The 20,391-nt window shown below is 34.1% G+C and overlaps 2 protein-coding genes across 2 annotated transcripts in view; both read left to right on the top strand.

The window, feature by feature from the left end:
- Positions 1 to 20,391, top strand: part of LOC134840599 (F-box/LRR-repeat protein 2-like) — a 382,029-nt gene that overhangs the window by 100,778 nt on the left and 260,860 nt on the right. The window lies entirely within an intron of this gene.
- The window catches only part of LOC134840600 (uncharacterized), a 52,162-nt gene that overhangs the window by 23,479 nt on the left and 8,292 nt on the right, over positions 1 to 20,391 (top strand). Inside the window, exons 3-4 of the mRNA XM_063856524.1 lie at positions 12,543 to 12,675; positions 18,025 to 18,196. Coding sequence (XP_063712594.1) covers positions 12,543 to 12,675; positions 18,025 to 18,196 — 305 coding nt within the window. The remainder of the gene's footprint in view (positions 1 to 12,542; positions 12,676 to 18,024; positions 18,197 to 20,391) is intronic.

Below are 20,391 nucleotides of genomic sequence, written 5' to 3'. Positions count from 1 at the left end.
ATGGATTGTTATCAGGTCTGCTTTAGTACACAGCAAATGGGACTTTTCAAACAAATAATTGTTTTCATGGTCGTAGTCAACATATTCACCATTCTCAATAGTTCGAAGAACGAACCCTATAGAAATGTTGATTTTACCGGCAAAATTGAGCTTGTTGAAGACTTCTTCAAGTTTCTCATTAACTATTTTAGTATCTAACTTGAAGTTTTCAAAATTAAACACCTCATGTCTCCCGTTTGTCATATCCGTATCCACTAAGAAAAGTTGACAAGCACCAAGTTTCTCTTTCAATTTTTCATCATCTTCCTCCGCAATCTTGTTCAAATCGGCCACTGTATCACTAGGTTTCCGTTACTTAGCTCAATTTTCCTTTACCCGATTACTTTGGAGAAAGTAGTAACTTGGAAATTCTTGTTCACAAGAAGAACAAACTGTCGATTGCTTCGAACTTAGCTGGAAACGCTTCTTGGCTAGATGATAGTTCATTTCTTGTTGATTAAAATTACAATACTTACAATCAGGACAAGAAACGACTCCTGAGAACAATTTTCTTGAATCGAGCTGCGTGCTGATGAACATACATTTTCCCACAGTCTCTACACTTCATTTTCTTGTTGCGGTTAAGGACAGGCATTATCTAAAATAATTAAACTTGGACTTTCAAACTGTTCCAAAAATGAAAAATTTAAGTGCTAACTAATTAATTGAAGAAACTTACTTTTTTCTTTTCGCAAAATAACGAATTATAAAACTTGAAGTAAAATTCAATTGACATCTTCTGATCGGCAAGCAAAATTAATGACTTAATCCAATAAAAGGAGCGTATTTATACTAACAATGATGTCATCACCTACGCAATTCTCTTTTTATGGTCATGAAATCATTCTTTGAATCAAATCGACGCCACCGCCCACGCAAACTTTCTTTTATGGTCATGACGTCATTCATTAAATAAAAATGACGTTACCTCCCAAGCAAATTTTTTTTTATGCTAAGGATTTTATCGTCTAAGAAAACTTTCTTCGAAAAATCTAGAGTTATCCAGAAGATATTTCAACCAATCAGAACTCGAGCAGTTTCCGGGTAAAAAATGAATTTCCTAGAGTTATCTTCCCTGTGATTTCCTCGGATGTAGATGTAGACTCTAATTTCTTCCGCAAATTTTTGTACCTTTAAGTTGTCCAAAATAGAGTTCTCTGACTAGGTAAATTCCTATTCAGAGAAATTAACCCAATCAAACAGTTTACTCTTGAACTACCAAAGCTATGAAATTACTGCTGAATTACACTTGACTAGAAAAGAGTTTCTGTTTCTTCTCGATAATATGAAATCAATCAAAAAGACCTAAATAGTATCTTAAAAACACTTTTAAACCCCTAACCGATACCCAGATTGGTAAAAACTCCCCAGCAAAGTTTTTTTTTCTTCATTTCTTTAAAGATTTTCGAAGTTCAGAATCCTGCATGATCAAGTTTGCAATAAGAATTCCAGAGATTCGCTTTGAAAAATTTATCCACTTTGAGCTATGTTTTCAAGTTTACATCAAAATCAAAAAACTTGACTATGTACTCAAAAATCAGCAATTTCTCATGATTGCATGATATAAATTCAATTGACTTGATGAAAAAAAATTGTGGAATTCGATTTTGTTTTAATTTTTTTATGTTTTTTAACTTAAATTGGCAGTATTTCTTACTTTTACAGCAAACAAAAAACTCTTTATGGTCATTTATTATGGTCATCTAATATCGCTATTTATTTTTGCGATTGCTTTTGTGTCTGTTTTTGCTTATTTGGAAGATTTAAGTCCCTGAAAGGTGATTTTTTTTATTGGATACAACAACCTCTAATAAATGAACAATTTTTGTGATTTTAAACGACAAATTGAACAAAGTGTCTTAATTGGAATATTTTATTTCTGATTGCTTACGACTTTTTATCAAAGCTTCCCTAAGAGGAAGCTGAGTACTGATTCGATACGAATACCGTCCTTAAACGGAATATCTTTTCTGATTGGTTAAACCCACACACTTGACTTCAAGGTACCCCTCACTCTGAAACAAAAATCACTTTAGTTTCATTTTAACTACCGTCAAATAGCTCATCTCTCAGCTTTAAATCAGACCTTTTTCTATATTCCTTCACTCAGTAACTAATTTCTCAGAATGATCTTCTCCTTTCGGAACAACAACCTCACGTACACTGTCGAGTTTTTACCAGAAGTGGTAAAATTAAGGTGCTCGAGTCTGTCTCTGGGAATTTTTGGCTCAAATGGATGTCTCAATTCAATTGTGGTACATGATCGAAATCATGAAGAGAGACTTCAGTGGACATCATCAATTGCAGGTTCCCATCACCAAGAACAAGCTTGGAATGATGGGAATGATGTCAAAGATTCCAGAACAAGTTGGTATGGACTATCCCGAGGTTCTTGGCCCTAGATATGTAGCTCACTCTGTAAACGATTTCATTTTTCTGTGGGAAGAAAAAGGATCTGTGGAGAACTAAATTACAATCGAAGACTATGAGGGGTTCTCTGAACCAAGGACTCTGGTGAGCGAAGCGAACCACCAAGACAACCAACGCAGCTGGAGCCGAGACCAGCTTTGCGCTACATTGAGAACCTAAAACACTTTGAGAACCCAGCTGCTCGACAGCTCCTTGATTTAAAAATAAATTGGATGTTGTCTTGTGATTTGTTACTAATTTCTTTTTGCATCCAGTATTTATTTTTAAGAGATAAGATCAAAGAGATAAGGTAAGAGATCATAGAAAAAATTGTTTAAACACTTTGCACAGGGATTAAAAATCAAACTAATTTTGCAAATGACAAATGTTTTTACAATAACTTTTTGCAAAGACGGTGAAAAAATAAATCAATTTTAACAACCTGTAAAAAATTGTACGACACCTTTTGCAGCGACGCTTGAAAAATCAATTCAATTTTTACACACATGTTGACAAATGTACGATAAATTTTTCATCTTGCTTAAAAATATCAAAAGATGTTTCGAATTTTAAGAAAAATTGCATTAATTTTTTACGCATTAAAACAAAAATTGTAAGAAGATTTTCTTGCACAGTTGAAAAAAAAAATATGATTTTTTTTGTTCTAATTTTGATTATTGAAAAATTCATTTTCTGCATATATGTTGATCATAAACATCAGAAAAACATTGGAATAAGGTACGGAATAGCACTCAAAGTCATCGATAATAAAAACCTAATTTAACAAGTTTTCCAATCAAATTTTGCAGTTTTCGCACATGCCTAAGCACAAAAAGTTAGGTTTTCGCAAAAAGTGTTTTAAAAACCGCAAAAAAAATTGAATCTTTCACAAGAATTTCATAAACTCAGTTAATTTTTTGCAAACTTGTTAACACTTACATGAATTTTTTGAAGTTGAAATAAATATAAATTTGACATGATTTTTCCATACAGATAATAAAAAATTATTAGAAAAATTGGCACGCTCACTTTTTACAGATTCATAACCATCAATGAAACAATCAATAAATTTCAAAAAATCAGACTCATACTTTGAGTTTTGAACTTTTCCAAAAAATCTGATCCAAGAATCTGGGTAGACGCAAACTCTGAATAGAACTGAGATGATGTTTTTAGAATTTTTTTTCGCAGCAGATGTTTTGTTAACACATTGGTAATTTTTCCAGTATTCTACATTTTAAATTGGTTGTGTTCGACTGCTCGATTCAATTGATTGAAAATTTCAACTCTTGATGAAATAATATTGGAAAAAAATCTGTATTTGTACAAAATAAAATCACAGCCAACAATTTGGTGAAAAAATTGGTATTTATTTACTCTTTGCAGAAGTTGATCAAGCGATGATCCGATGAAAACTAAGTTCCACTGGTTAGTATGATGATTTGTTATACACAAAAGTTTTGAGTAACTATGAAATTTTCATAAAAACTTTCTGAGACAGAGATAAGAAGAAGATTTATCAATGAAATCCGAAAATGAATAGATATGCTTGACACATAGCAGATGCCATCACCGATTATTTGAACTCGCCCAAGTCTTGGGATTCTTTATGTTTGGTGAGAAAGGCAATGTCCTTTAATTTCGTGTACGAGGTTATTATAGTCATGTAATTCAAACATTCATCTTCCTAAATCACTTTTTTAAACTTCTTTGAGCTGAGCAGTATGAGTAGGAACATTGGTTTTTCCAGAAATTTTGTCTTAAAGCTTCAAAATTAATTGGGAAATTTTCATATCGTCTTACAAGAAAAGTTCCTAAAATTTTGGCTAACATTTTTAGAATTTCAAAATTTACCAAAATTGCAAGGTTTGGTTACAGAATTGCAACTTTTCAATTTGATTGGATTTTGCACGAGGAAGACGTACAAAGTTTTTAAATTATCGTTCAGATTTGTTTTTAAAAAATCTTGAAAAATATCGTAGGAAAGAAAACACTGGGGAAAAAATAAAAATTTCAGAAGAAAAAGTGGAGTATGTTAAACTGGTTAACTTTATCCCGTTTTTGTTTTATGTTGAAGCATTCAAAAAAACTTTTGTCATTATCGACGGATGCACTGTAGATAATCAACATTCAGAAATTGAATGAAATTCTCAGACATTTTGATTTGATTAAGCATGACTTTTTATCAATTACAAAGGAAAAACATTACTTTTTTTGTACCTGTACTTTTTTGAACACGAAGATTAATTTTAAAAAAAAGGAACAAAACTTTCCTTTTGGTGATCTAATTGATACGGAAAATATTGGGTGGAATCTTTCTTTTGTAAATTACAAAATCTTCAGAATTCGAGCAACTCTACATGATTCAGCGGGATCTTTGAATTGTACAACGCATAAGAAACCTGGTTTTTTTTATGTTTTACCTAAATTTTCTACTTCTTTTTTCTTGGTCTCGTGACTGGATTGCTTTTCAGTTTAAATAATAAAATTATTGTTTCAACAATCTATGCATTTTTCGAGTGTTAGTCATTTTAACCAAAAACTTCAGCAAAAACAATTAACATCATGAGTCTGGTTGATTTGGATTTTGAGTGTATCAAAAACAAAAGAGTGAAGGAGCTAGGAAGTTATAAAAGTGGACAAACTGTGCAATATTCCTTTCTTCGTCCCAAAAAGTTCAAGCAACATCTCAATCTGCTTGAGTACAAAGCATCTTCATAGAATGAATTGCCGCAGTGGTTATGAAAATTATACTGAGCTTTAAAAAAGTAATGACAAAAACAATTCAGAAACGGAGTTTTTTGAAAAAAGTTAGAAAAAAGTAAAAATCTGTCAGAAGGTTTGGAATCAAAGGTTAGAAACTTGAATGACTACGCATGCTCAAATGTTCCGATTTTGATTTTCAAAGATGAAGAAAGTGATTGGAGGTGTAGCAATTACCCATTTCGTCATGCAAAAATTCTTCAGTGTGAAGAAAGGAAAGCATTTGCACACGGAACATGCACTTTATGTTTTTTTAGTAAATTGTAAATTATAGAAATCATTACGTATTATCTTGGTTTTTAAAATTTGAATAATAGTTATTATCTTTTTTTTCATTCCAAATTTGAGATGGGTGTTGAATGTGACAAGCAATTTAATTTAGGAAAATTGGTTTTTGACGAGAAGAAAGATGAACGAACATTTTTTGTACGTACGTGTAATAGATCTCTTTTAGTTTTTCTGTGCTAATTTTTGTCGTAGTTTTATTACTAGCATGTGCGATCGTTCGAATAATGTCATCCTCTGCATGAGAAGAAACAACAGTTTGGGTAGAAATTTTGTCATGTGCAGTTGGTTTTATTATATCTTCTCCGGAGCTATGAATCAAATATTTTCTTCCAAGGGACGAGTTTTTATTTCGCTAGTTGCTCCAAGTGGATCTGTAAAATTGCTTCTTATTTTGGGATGGTAAAAAAAAGGTACAATTCAACGCAATTTTGACAAAATTTTCTATTTTTATCAACACTATCAACCTCTTTATGGACAAAAGCAAAGGAACAACCTTAAATTTATCCAAGAAATTGACTTTGAACTGATTGAAAACCTTCCAATAATGGAAAAAAACTGTTAATGTTTGATGACTTTTGTGAAACTTCAAATTCAAAGCAGTAAATTCAAAAATTTCTACTGCTGGAAGACACAAGGGACTGAATACATCATACAATAAGCATAAATTGTTTCATCAAAGCAAATTGGAAAAAGCTGTAGAGTTACAAAATACACACACAGTCTTTCTCAAATCACCGAGAGATATTTTACAAATCAATTCATTAGGTCAACAACTAGGTCTAAGATCTCAATTGAAAGAGTGGTATCAAGATGCAACATCTGTTCCTTGTGGTCCTTTACTCATTGATTTAATTCTTATATCAGTTGATTCGCTAAGATATTGCACAAAGAAAATTTTTCGACGATGAGCTACAAAAAGTCTCTACACTCCTAATATTTCAATTTTTTCCCAAAAACTTCTAAAGCAATTTATCCTCCAATGTGCAAAAATCTTCATTCAGCTCCTCAGCGAATGTCCAGTACATTTGCTCTGAGGCGAGCTACATCATCTCCGAAACGAGAACGTGATAGAATATCGAAGAGAAAAATCATAACTCACACGAAGAAGAACTTCACTGCATAAAAGGAGACTATTTTAAGCTCCTTTTAAGGCTTACAACTAATATCATCTGTCACTCCTTTTGTCATTAAGCGATTGACATAGTATGGATCCGTTTGTTCTGATATTTTTACTCAGTTTATCAATCGCAAACTACGCTTCCAAAAAATCAAAATGGAGCAAAAACAAGAAAAAGAAAAGACTGTACCAAAAGATTTTGATTCTATTTACAGTGCTGTAAATGCGAGGTTGAAAACAAATAACAAAAGCATCCTATTGATTTTAAACTTAAATTCTCCCAGAACTAAACTAAGTCAGTCAAAAGAAATCATATTAGATAATCGAAACAAAAAAATCTATTGAAGACTTTTTGTGTGCACTAAAGCGAAAAAACAACTAAATTGCAAATAGTTTCTTACCATTTTGGGAACCACTCAAACTCCAGTTAAACTTGTTATTAACGTGAATGCCAAAGCAAAGACAGAGGAACTTCGACACTTTCAACCTTTCAAAATCTGAAAAAGTAAAATTAAACAGATTCTAACTTAGGGGTAGAGCTGCGTATGGATATGTGCAAAACTTGAGTAAAGCGAGCTGCTTAACAAAAAATAAAGTAGAAAAATTATTACAAAGCAAGACATCGTATAAAATATATGGTCATCCAATCAGACGTTTCCGAATACTACAAGCTTTTTCAAAATAAATCAATGACCTTTGGTATATGGACTTAGTTTTTGTGGACAAACTAGCGAATCAAAACAATGGAGTCAAATATTTATTGATTGGTGTTGAAGTTTTGCCTATTTGTCAGAGTTCAAACAATGCAAACAAAATATCCCAAAAACACTTTGCAAGTTTTCAAAAAATTAAATTCTCGAAAAACTTTAGGTTGATAAAGGAACAGAATATGGGGGAACTTTCAAAAAGTTTTACAAGCAGAAAGACATTGAAGTTTACTCATAAATGAGTCAAACTAAAACTGCAATTTCAAAGAGAGATTTTTAATCATTAGAACACATTGTTTACCGCTTCATTGTAAACATTGTAACCGACACATCGTTTATAAGTTATCTCAGTTTGTGTCTACAATGAATTGTCGCGTTAATAGGTCTCTTGGGAAATCACCTCTAAATTTTGTACAATGAACCTTTAACAAGGTATAAGAAATCATAATTCGAAGTTGGAGATCGATTGAGATTTTCAAAGAATGATATTCCTTTCCGAAAAGGATATAAGCCATAACTTACAGACAAAATTTTTGAAATTTCGACAATATCTACAAAAAAGCCTCCGACATACATCATCATTGATCTCAACAAAGAAGAAACTCTGAGAAAATTTTATGAAAGAAGGGCTGAGAAATTGAGAAAAAGTTCAGACTGAAACAAAAACATTTTTTAAACTAATTTTCTCTCGATTAGTTGTCGTGGATTCTTTGACTGTTGAGCAAGTTTCCAACGGTTTTTTTAGTTGTTATCTGTATAACAGTCTAAGTTTGCTTTATTTTTCTACCCGAACAATTAAATTTAAAAGAAGAATAGGAGATTACTATTTGAGAAAAATCATACCCCTCTTTGTAAGAAAATGTTACTGAGAGAAAGTTTAGAAAGGAGAAAAGAAAGATTGAACCAATGCATATTGAACCCGGATTGTATTCAAGTATTGTTGATATAGTTGTAGTCATTAACAACAAAACTCTAGTACCTTTAGGTGCTCAAGCATTTGAATCTAACGGAATATATGTATCAGTAGATAAAATTACTCAAGATATTGCCGTTCAGTTACCTGAGGATCAATCAGTGTTTATTATTCAAAGTTCTGATTTGTGTCACATTTTTGGTTGTGACTTAGAAAAACACAGGGGGTTGTAAGTAGTGCAAAAAGACCGCATTATCCTCAGTATTCTTACGACATTGTATGAACACGTTACTTGATAATATGTAGTGATAATATAGAATATAAAATAGTCGGTGATACAAAAACGCCTTTTTTGCGTTATTTTCCTTTCATCTCCAAAGTAAAAAGTGGACATATAAATTCTAAAGGACAGTCGTTCAACTATCAGTCCTTTACAAATTTACAATTTGAAAAACTGTTAAAAATTCATTCTATAGTATCAAGATAGAACTAAGAGATAGCAGAGGCGAAAAAATTCCTTTTGTGTCCATAGAAATTACACGAGGTGTTCTCTTGTTCCGCAAGATTTCGAGTAATCATTTCTGATTAATATTTCATACGAAATGCTTGATGAAACTTCAGCTGATTTCCCCATTTTTCGATGACATGCAAGAAAACGTGGAAGAAGCTTCGGTGCTCTTGCGCAAACTCTTGGGAGAACTGCAATCCCTTTATTAAAATATATATAGTCCCAGCTTCAAAATGAATTGGAGCAAATTTGTTTGAAATTGGTGCTCCAGAGGTTGGAGAAGTTGTTAGTGGACGCAAAAAACTCAAACCCTTTACAAAAAATGTGGAAACAAAAACAGTTCCGAAGCAATTGGGAGTCAGAGAAAAAAATCTATGCGTAGAATTAGTAGAACTATATTCATTTTTTGAAAAAGTAAATTGAAAAAACCAGTTGCTCTCGCAAAGGCATTTTTGACAATATGAAATGAGTATAAACCAAAGTAGTCTTTTTCAGAACCGAACTTTTACAAACTTTTCGTAGGAGGTTTTTGATAAAATCCCAGTTTCGAAAAACAATTATGTCATCCTACAGAAAAAGAATTCCTCATTACTTCTCTAAATGAAAGCAGTATTGAGTTTGAATATGAAACGGATCGTAATCTCTACTTGAATATGCGTGATTCCCATTTTAGTTTAAGGCTTTAATTATTCAAGGGAAGGTTGTTTTATGCCTTCAGAAGATAAAAAGCAGAACATAAAGCAAATTTCGAGGATGATTCAGATGAGAAACCAGAACTTTACTTAACTTATGTAAGCAATCTACTACATTCACTGTTCCCCAATTGTGAAGTATTTTTTGAAAATACAATAGTTTACAACGCCAATGGATTATAATCTCATAAGGCACAAAAATCGAACGATTTCAACTCGTGGGCAGTGAGTAAAAAAGGAACATTTGCTTGTCATGGATACAGCTTCGAAGAATTTCCTGATGCATTTGATATGCTTCCAATCACTGATAGAGCAAACTCCTTAGTAGCTGGGATACATTTTTTATTTGTGTACGAAAAATTGTTGCTGCCAAACACCAAAGCTCCAATTGAAATAACTCGAGCTAGACCTATTTTTTATATGCTATCTGATAATCTAAAGGTAAGTCTGAAAATTAATGATTTTTCGCTGCTTACTAGACGAATTTGAATTGCTGAACCTAATCATCAATACTTGCAATGGAATTAGTAAAGACAATCTGCTCAAAACAATAACATGGAAACCATACCAAGAACCTTTATCATTCCACCTCGTCAAGACCAATTCATCAAGAAAATTTTTTCGTTAACGCTTCATTAAGAAGAATAGCTGTTGCAATGAGTCAAAATTCAGCTGTTGCCGAATTCCTTTTGACAGAGTTCAGAATTATTTGGAAAAGGTAGCAATTGTTTTCACATGAAACTTCTCCTTGTCCCCTTATGTTACAACAATGAAAGCAATGCAGCTTAATGAAGATTTCCCAGCTTCTCTTAAGAAAAAAATTCAAAATTGCTATAATCTTTGTTTTGACTTGACTTCACTAAAGGATGCAGATGAAATGTTGCATTATCCAGAATTTAATGAAGAAAGCTTGAGATTAGAAATATTATTTCAGTTTTCCTTGGAGCAAGTAACCGAAGTGATAGTCTAGGGAGAAAGACTATCAAAAGTTCAAATACTGAATTTTTCGAGTTTTCAAGTTCCTATAAAAATACTGCAATTTTTTTGGGAAGTTTAATTGTTATTGTCTCTTTCTATCTATTTTTTTCAGACCTAAATCTCCAGAAAAAGTAGACAATGATTGCTGTCTAATTGATAACCCGAGAAGTTACTACAATGTAGACTGTAAAACAGTGTTCAATAACCCTTGTCCAGTTCATAAGGTTTTTGTATGGTACTTTGTTGATTCAATACCTAATTGAGTGTAAGTCATTAATCTTAGTTTTTTATTCTTAATTACACAATCAAACAATCTCTTTCTTTGCTTTAAGATGTAAATCAGCTAACAATTGCAAAGGTGGATAATAATTCTTTTCTGCAAATTATTGAAAGAATTCCTGAACTCAATTTCAAGTACATAGGATCTTACCCCTCTGATAAAGTACCTCAACTAACAAAATATTCTTTTGCAATCGTCAACTCAGCTCCAAGCAATGATAGAGGGTAACACTGGATCTTGATAGCTCGGTTGGACAAAACTTACTATGTTGCTGATTCTTTGAGTCGAAACAGAACAACTTATTCCTCTCCAACAAAAAATTATTGGCGATTGGTTCCCAGAAAACTACATTAAAAATTATACTTTGTTCGGATTCCATTTTAATTTTAATTTATTCAGCGTTTCTTCTTTTTAAATTCTACCAGAGAAACTTGAACATTATTCATGATGTGCATGTGTTGAGTTTTATAAATAATTTTATGTCAAATGTGTAGTTTTTTTCTAAAAGTTAAATAATGCAGTAAACTTACTAAATGTTTAATATGTCAATTTATATCAAGTCGTAACGTGTTTTGAAGGTTTTTATTTTAAAAAATATTCATTTTTTTCCATAAAAAATCTTAATTTTTCCCCAAAATCTTTTACCACTGACTTACCATGAACCAAAAAATTTAATTACAAGACCATCATTCTACAAACAACGCGTAATTAACCAGTGATATTTTCAGGTAGATAACGCGCGCCAATTTTTTTTGCAAAACAAACTTGACATTTCTACACAAAATCCAAAAAATTTACGTTTTTTCTTACCATTCTCTTACCATCACACAAACCGTGAAATTTTACCAATTCTATTCCCTATCCTAAAACATTGTAGAATCTATACCCTATGTTAATAGATAGCCTAAAGACTGGATGTTCTACTCCTTAGATTAAAACATGTGGGTCTCCGAGGACCTCACTCCCCCCCCCCACTTAACCTCCAACAACTACTACTAAGGGGTCGAGTACTTGAGGGGGAGGGGGAGGGGGAGCGTACGCCCCCCGCTCCCTCTCTAAATCCGCCTCTGAGTCGGGGTATGACTAATCCCCGCACTGCTTTTTTCATGGATAATAATGGAAATAGGTAGAAGTTAGATTAAGAGAGAGTGGGGAGAGTAAAGAGGTGGAGTTGACTCTGAGTAGTCACACCCCCCGTTCAATTTGCAAATGTAAAGAAGTTGGGGGGTGGGGGTTCAACTGTAAACTGAAAGGGGAGAGGGGTAAACAGAAGTACAACAAAAAGAAACAGCCAGAAAAAAAACACATTTTTTTTCATTTCATTTGTATTTCAAAATTTATCTTTACTTTGTCATAGTTTTCTTGAAATTTGGTTGAGAAAAAATCGATTATAATAGAAAAAAATGGATTATAATAGATTATTTTTAAATTGAAAAAAAAAACGAATACAATCCATTAAAATGGATTTAAGTTATGAAATTGTCTTGTCATCTATGGTCGATTATTTTGTCCAATTTTTTATCGCTAGAAATCCATTACAATCGATTAATATCCCTGAAACTCTACAGCGGGTCACAATTTATGTGATATGGAAATTCATTTGCCTATGTTGATATTGCTTAATTTCCTATTTTTCTATTTATCAGAAAAGCACGTAGTACACCAGAAACTAATCTTGTGAATCCTTTACCATAGTTTGAAAGGATTCTATTTGTCGCTTTGTAATTCTGAGAAATAAAGCTATCAAAGTTCTGCTAGTCGATTTATTTTAATGTTTTCAAATTTTTATGCTAGTCGAGATTAATGCTAGTCGAGCGGTCACCGGTTTGGTTAATTTGATTGTTAAAGGGCTTCGTCGACAAACACTTCCAAAAGGGGAGAATTGAGTTCAACCGGTGTTTGGTGGCTATGAAACTGACGGACACCAGATTCACCTCTAGGTCAGGGACGGACATGAGTTTGGATGACGGTGTCGAGACAGGTATACATTTAACAGCTAGTGCCAAGCAAAGGCAAAATAGTCAAATTATGGAAAAACACACAAATTAATTCACTGGTTTACATCATTTGGATCTCTTTAACTATTTACGTCTATTTTTACAAAAGGGGGAGATTCGTTACTAAGTTCAAATCAAAATATCGGATCTTGTTAACTATCCCCCCCCCCCCAACTATATTGCAAAAGGGGGGGGGGATAGTTGACAAGGTATAAATTTCGTAAATGCTTAACTGTTCATTTCTTTCTTTATAGGGGGGGGGGGGATTCGGGATCTACTTAACAATCTCCACCCCTTTCAAGAAAGGGGGGAGATTGTCAAGTAGATCAAAATGGTCGATTTTTCGACCAATCAGAGCTCAGCAAAATTAGAAATCTCAAAAAAAAGCTCAGTGGTAATTTACTGTATTGATTTATAGGGGTGGAGATTCTTAAGTAGGTACCATAGGGGGGGATTGTTAAGTAGATCCGAGATAAGTAAAAAAAAATTTAGAGTCGGTCAGCCAAAATGGATTTCTTAAAAAGTATCAAAAGTGGACCCTTTGGGTCGGCAGGGGGTCGAATCCCTGAGGGGGGAGCCCCCTTAAATCCGCCCATGGTTATCAAGCCTAGCACTTGTTTTTAATTTCCTTTAATGCGCTTTCTGAAGTGAATGAATAATTTTGTTGCTAGTTGTCATTTTCTCTGCAGCTACTTTAGAGATATAGAGCCTAAAATTTAAGATAGAAGAATTTTTTGACAATAATTATCATTGTTAAAGCATTTTTGAACATGTTTTGAAAGGAGTTTTCATGATGTTCGTGTGTTTCGTCTATAGCTGTTACTTATGTGTTATATAGAAGAATTAAATTTCAAGTTCCACATTACGAGGTCGAACTTTTCCTCTCTGTTTGGTGCGTGTACACTAGAGGATTTAGTCCCCCCATTCCTCAAGGATTCGACCCTTGACGACCCAAAGAGTCCCCCTTCGTAATATTTTGAGATATCGTTTTTGGGAAGAATGACCCTAAAATTTTCAAAAGGTGTCTTGGATGCCAATATATGCTAAAATTTGAGGGGGTAACGCGCACCAAAAAACTGTCAATGGGCAAAATTTCCTTAACCATTGACAAATTCAATTTCAACCGTTCGCTTAGAAGTGAACGAGTTCTTCTTCTTTTTTGTTCCATATGGTTTGAAATAAGGAACATACGAAAACACGGTTTAAAAACACACGATACAAAAAACACGGTGCTAAACTTCGGATTAATAACAATTGAATGGTCTTAAAAACGAAAAAAAAAATCAAGAAAAAAGGCAAAAAGGGTGAAGAATGCTCAAAGTTGGGACTAGTTGAGGTTCTCAGCAACTACTTTCTAAGTTCCTTGTCTTTTTTCTTTTAATTTTTTTAAAAAATTTTCTTCCTTTTCGTTTTTCTAAAAATAAGAATAAAAAAATAATTGCAAGTGACGCATAGTTCCTAAAAGACGGATACCCCATTTCTTAGTTTTCTTTTTTTGTTGATTTTTTCAATTAGCATTTTTGAGTACAGTTGCGACTTTCAACAATTAAGCTCGTCCGAAAGTAAATATTTTTTCCTGTTCTGCAACCAGATTGACAAGTGTCTGAGCTAGGTCACGACCCATAAATGCGATATTGAGCAATTATGGTTGAACAAAATAAAAAACAAATTAAATGAATTTTCAAATTATCAACAAAAGTTACTTAAGTAGGAAAAAATATTACCCGAACCAATTGGCGAATCTCAGCAGCCTATTAATCAAATGACTTCGACGAAAAACAAAACTGGTTGAAATTACAAAAAGGTACATTCGCTTCTTAACGCAAATTCATGAAACCTTAGAGTTTTTTCTGGAAACTAAAACTGATAAGCCGCAAATTTCTGCTCTTACTGGAACATGGCTGAAAGATTATATGGGTGTTGGTATTTTCAAATTGCGTTAGAAACGGTGAATCGGAACAGATGCGGTGTGACTGTTGCCTCCTACATACGCAAAGGTGTTTCATTTTATATTAAACAACTCACTTTAGACGAAATGCAAATTTTGACTGTTTGATGCAAAAACAGCGGAGAGAAGAATTTTCTAACTATTGTCAATAAAGTACTTAAATTGAAGAATTTTAAATTTCTTGATCAATTACCGGCTTATCTGTTCGAGTTGAAAATGCAGCCTGGAGATATACACACTGTCTGTGGAGCATGAATGTTGATGTGTAGTCCAGAAGTGACTCTATAAATCTTGAAATCAGCCAACTACTGTTTGGGTTAATTTTATTGGAATTTGAAAGTATTAGAATAACGAAAATCAACCATTCAACTATTTTTATTGAACAGTCATGGTCCAACACAACTCTATATTGGATCCCGAGGCGGTAGAAATTGAAGCACCAGTTCAAAATGAAGACAAAAATTCGCTTGAAATTAAAGGTTTTTAAATTTGAGATATCTGAAGTGTTTTGGGTAACCATCGGACTTTGCTGAAGTTCAATTTTGTGCTGTGGCAGACCACTGAAAAAAACCAGTACAAAAATGATACTGAAGAACTGAATGACTGCTTTTCTCAGCTCTCAATAGCTTTCCAATCTGATGGAAGGAATTAAATCATAAGCTCCCATCCAATAAAAAATGGAAAAGTTGGATAACAGCTAAATTCATGACTGAGAGTCTTTAAAAGAATAACCTGTACAACATTTGTTTGAACAACAAGAGCGATTGTAATCTTGATAAATTCCAGCTACAACGGGATAAAAACTGAAAATCTTGTATCAAAAATAAAAAAAAATTTGTCTTTGAGAATAGACTTAAAAGCAAGAGCCATAAAAGTTCGTATAAAGTCATAGTTGGGATCAGAAAAAAAAGGTGAACAGGTGAGTTCAAACAAAGCATTTTGAATGCAGAAAAACATACGAATTTTTGATTAAAATTGGTTGGAAGCTAATCGAAAAAAATACAACACCAAAACACTTTTAAACGCTCTAGAGAATGAATATACAACTTTTTTGAAAACATTTCACCCCAAACAGTTTATGAAGTAAATAAAAGCCTGAAATAAAAAACTTTGATAGTTACAACCCAAATAACAACCTAATCATAGAATTAGTCTGGTTATATATGAGCTATTGAGGTCCTTCTTGATCAATGTGTAGAGTTGTCATATTATCCTTCATTTTTTAAGATTGCTGAAGTTCAACCAATTCATAAAAGTGGCATATTGTCAGATTGTGGTCAGTTCAGACCTATATCTAATCAACCACTTATAGAAGAAGTTTTCGAAAAGTTGATTATTAATTGCTTGAGAAGTTTTCTGAATAAACAAGATGTATCAACAGCATGTCAGTACGGATTCCGAACAAAGAAAGCACAATTGATGCTATCTTAGAACTCACTGAACGAATAGTGCAGAACTTATAGGATAATTTTAGCTCCCTGTGTTTGCTAACAGATCTTGCAAAAGCGTTCGTCACAGGTGATCACGAAATTATAATGGAAATTGCAAACTATACGGTCTACGATGTAAAATTGTTAATCTTTTGAGGTGATATCTTGAAAAAAGTAAACATTGTTTTAGTTTCTGATAACGGATTGTTTTAACTAACGTAATCTTCTGCGCTGTACCACAAGGCTCAGTCCTGGGTCCTTTGTTGTTTTTGCTGTATATAAACGATTTGCCAAACGTCTGTAGGCATAATAAGGCTGTACTGTTTGTCGATGACTGTGCATTGTATACAAAACTAAACAGGAAATCGGCAGCATTTAAACCCAGATACAAGCAATGTTGAAATTTGGTTTTTGCCTACCATAAACAAGGATGAAACAGCCACATTAGAATTTAACAGGAAGAACTTCTCTAAAAAAAGATCATATAAATACTTAGGTATAATAATAGATGAAAAGTTAAACTTCAAAACACACATCAATAAAATTTTGAAAAGAGCAGCCAAACCTTGCTCGAAGATCTATCATCTCAGATGTTATTTTAACACACCTACACTGCTCAATATATACTCAACCAAAATTTTAATTTAATATACTCGTCCTCAATGGCACAGCTAATAACTTACACCTTCAAAAGTTAGAAAGCCAACAAAGGCTCGTGTGGAGGAATTGCTTACAATTAAAAAGTGGGAAAATCTGAAACGTATTTGAGACAAACATAAACTTTGTTTGGTTTGAGAACCTTCTAAGGAGGGGATCTTTTATTTTAAGAGTTGAAACATACGTTCATTTAGAAAACCCTAGGATAGCAGACCTTCAAAAAAATTAAGGATCGTTCTCCTTGTATTTTGCTTTACATGAGGACCCCTAAATGAAGGACACCCTTTAGGATTCGGAACACGATACACTACCTTCAATTTTCTTCTAATCAATCGTGTCACAGTGAAACGTTGTATGTGTGGTAAAGATTGCCCATGATTTAATTCGATTATAACAGATTCCCGAGTTTTTGGATCATATAAAAAAACCTCGTTAGAATGGCCGGTTGAAAGTTTGAAATTAGTCAAGAGAAAAAAATCATAATTACTCCGTCACTTTCTTCGAAAATCAAAAAAAGTTTGTCTACAAAATCTAAATTTGCTTTGAAACGCCTCCAAAACAAAAATAAATTGTATTTTAGATCCACATTTTGAACAAATTGGCGGAATTTTTGTGTTGGGGTGTTTTCAGGGTTTGAAAGATGTCCACGAATTTGGGAGAATTAACGTGCAATATACAACGTTCTATAAACTCCGGAGCGGCTTTTTCGCCTGGCGAATAGATGCATGCTAGGTGTTTCAATTAAAACGTTACTTTATGCTAACTATATCCCTTCATACTTTTAATAGCGTGTAGGGGGTTTATTTTCTTAACACATTTTTTTAACGGAACACAAATTCATAGAAAGTGCAGGGCAGTCGAAACATTCAGAGCCTCGGCCGAATACGCGCAGCCTTGTTTCTTTTTCAGATGTAAAATAGAGATTCAATGTTTCAAGAAGAAGGTCGTGTCGTCAGGATTCAAATCAAAAATATCATTAAACAAATCCAGCTAAAAATGCTGATTGACATACGAGACAATTATCCATATGGTGCAAATTGGCAAAGATCATTTGTTGTGGTGTCCGTATTAGTTGTCTGCTCTGTTTTATGAACCGTAATAACTCGAGCTTAAATCCACAATACCAGTGGTCGAACTTGAGAGTAGTTTATAAGAAGCTGATTGGTTTTCAATTTTGTATACTCAACTAATTAATTTTCTTTTGGTTTTATAGGAAAAAATCAAACTGAATAAAAAAATAGTATACAATTTTTTTTAGATATATTTCAAGTAATTCATCTACATTTGATTTACTACAGCTATTGGCAAAGGAGGAACTTGCAGCACTATCGCAGATAATAACGGAAGATCCCAGATCGATCTCGAGGATACCCGATTCCAAATTCCAAGCTGGGTCAGCTTCGAGTATCGGGGTCAAAACCCGTCGCAGCAGCAAAATGTGAGAAGTAAACAGATACTAGACATCTCTGGGTAAGTAACAACTTAATACTTTGGTCTTGTAAAATCAATCACATTTTGAACAAATAAGTGGTTTACATGCACGCTTTCATTAAAATTAGATTTAGATTGAGAGTTTCACCTTCCCGGGTCGAGATCCCGCTCAAAAACCTCTCAAGATTTGAGAGGTTTGAGCGGTTTTCCAGCAAGATTGGAGCGGTTTGAGCGGTTTGGGCGGTTTTTTGGAAAAACCGCTCAAACCGCTCAAATCTTGCTTAAAAAACCGCTCAAAAACCGCTCATTTCTTGCGGTGACTTTTGAACGGTTTTTCAAGCAAGATTTGAGCGGTTTTTGAGCGGTCTTCCCGGGTCGAGGTCCCAGACTCAACGTTTCTCTTCTCTGCAAAACTCGAACGAACACGTTCATCCAGGGGTGACCAATATGTAGTAATTTTCCTAAAAGTGCCCAAAAACAGCATTTTTGACCAGCTCTTCACGTCAACAACCCCACCCCCCCCCCCCCGCCCCAACTTACCTCCCCCCGCCAACGTACTCCCTCCCCCAACGTACCCCCTCAACGTATCCAACATCCAACAAACCCCCCCACCAACGTTCAGGACTGTTTTTTCAAGTTAGACTGATGTGGATAGTTTCCTTGATTAGTTTGAGCGGTTTTTTGAGCGGTTTTTTTGAGCGGTTTTTTAGATAAACCGCTCAAAACCGTTCAAATATTGCGGGGTTTTTGAGCGGTTTTTTTTAGATAAACCGTTCAAAAACCGCTCAAACCGCTCATTTTGAAGCAAGATTTTTAGCGTAATTGTCTAAAAAAACCGCTCAAACCGCTCAAATCTTGCTTCAAATTAGGTGAAAAATCTCGACTCGGGTTGAGAAATACTGCAACATAGTGAAGGTTAATGAGTACTACGTAGCCGGATATTGATTAACCAATATGATAACTAAAAAGGCACGCAAATGAACAACCTGAAAACTGCTCAAACCTTGGAAGAATTTATCCCTCCTATAGCTGAAGTGAAGTAAGATTTGATAACCCCCGAATAGAAGCTGAGGAAGCTAACTTATGAAACTCACAGGACGGATCCTAGAGATGATTTGACCCTGGCATGCAAAATCTAGACCTATCGAACCTCCCTGCCTCAAGTGATAACGGTTCCTGGAAGTGAAAATCAGAACTCAGTATCTAGCAATTGGAACGGGACCAGAACTTAGTATTTTACAAACCTAGTTGAGGGAAGCTTAAGTTTGGAATCTCAGACCCCCTGGACCCTATCTTCCTTCCGGTATTATGCCTTAAGCCAATAGTCCCTCCCCGACTTCCGGAAGTCGTTTCCCGGGTTCCACTGAACGCAGGGAGCCAAAATTTTCCGATATGATAGGTAGTGACAAGAGACATCATTTATCATAATTTGAGCTAACTCGGTTTGTTGAACCGGAAGTTATTAGCACTTGGAAAAAACACCCCTTAGACCGGAAATAAGCAATTTTCGCAAAATAAGGAGCGAGGACAAATTGATTTTAAGGCGGCAATAGACACATGATGTGATCTTCGAAAAAAATTCGCCTGCTGAGTAAAACTCTTCCGGCATCTCCTTCCGGTGATAATAGCTTTTTCCGGTAAAAGTGATAATGGACCTTAGAAATGGGATAAATTGAGAAGTATATATGGGATATGAGTGGAACTTCGTATGTAGGACGCTCTTAGATTCTGAACCCCAGTATGGAAGATTGGCCCCGTGTGACCGCAGAGTGACCCTTAATTAACTCTTAGGAGTTCATGGTCAAAACCTTGAGATTAACACCCGAAACTGGCGTATTCCCTACTCCCAACCCTTAAGAAATAGGATTAGATCACCTGTCTTCAAATTGGTGGAGAAGCTGAAGGGCTATAGTTTTTAAATTGTAACATTGCATTAGTGGAACTGACTAAAGTGGTCTTTGAGAAAATTAGGTTCAGCTTAGCTTGGCGAATGAGTTACTATTAGTAATTCAATCTGACTAAATAAAAGTAGTCCCAGAGGATGCCTACGGTGATAGGAGTATGCTATGGGAAGTAGATCTCCTAAAAAATATGAACGGACCTTTTTACCTAGCTCCCCGGAGGTGACTTGTTGGCACAGTTTGACCCATTTAAGGCGAACAACCTTCTCCTAATAGCTAGAAGGTCGGGATTCGAATAGAGTGTAGATTGGAATTATAGATGGTTGGAAAAAA

The sequence above is a fragment of the Symsagittifera roscoffensis genome, chromosome 2, assembly GCF_963678635.1.
Source record: "Symsagittifera roscoffensis chromosome 2, txSymRosc1.1, whole genome shotgun sequence".
Classification (NCBI taxonomy): domain Eukaryota; kingdom Metazoa; phylum Xenacoelomorpha; order Acoela; family Convolutidae; genus Symsagittifera; species Symsagittifera roscoffensis.
The sequence above is the reverse complement of the archived record's forward strand: the minus strand, read 5'-3'. Positions and strand labels throughout refer to the sequence as shown.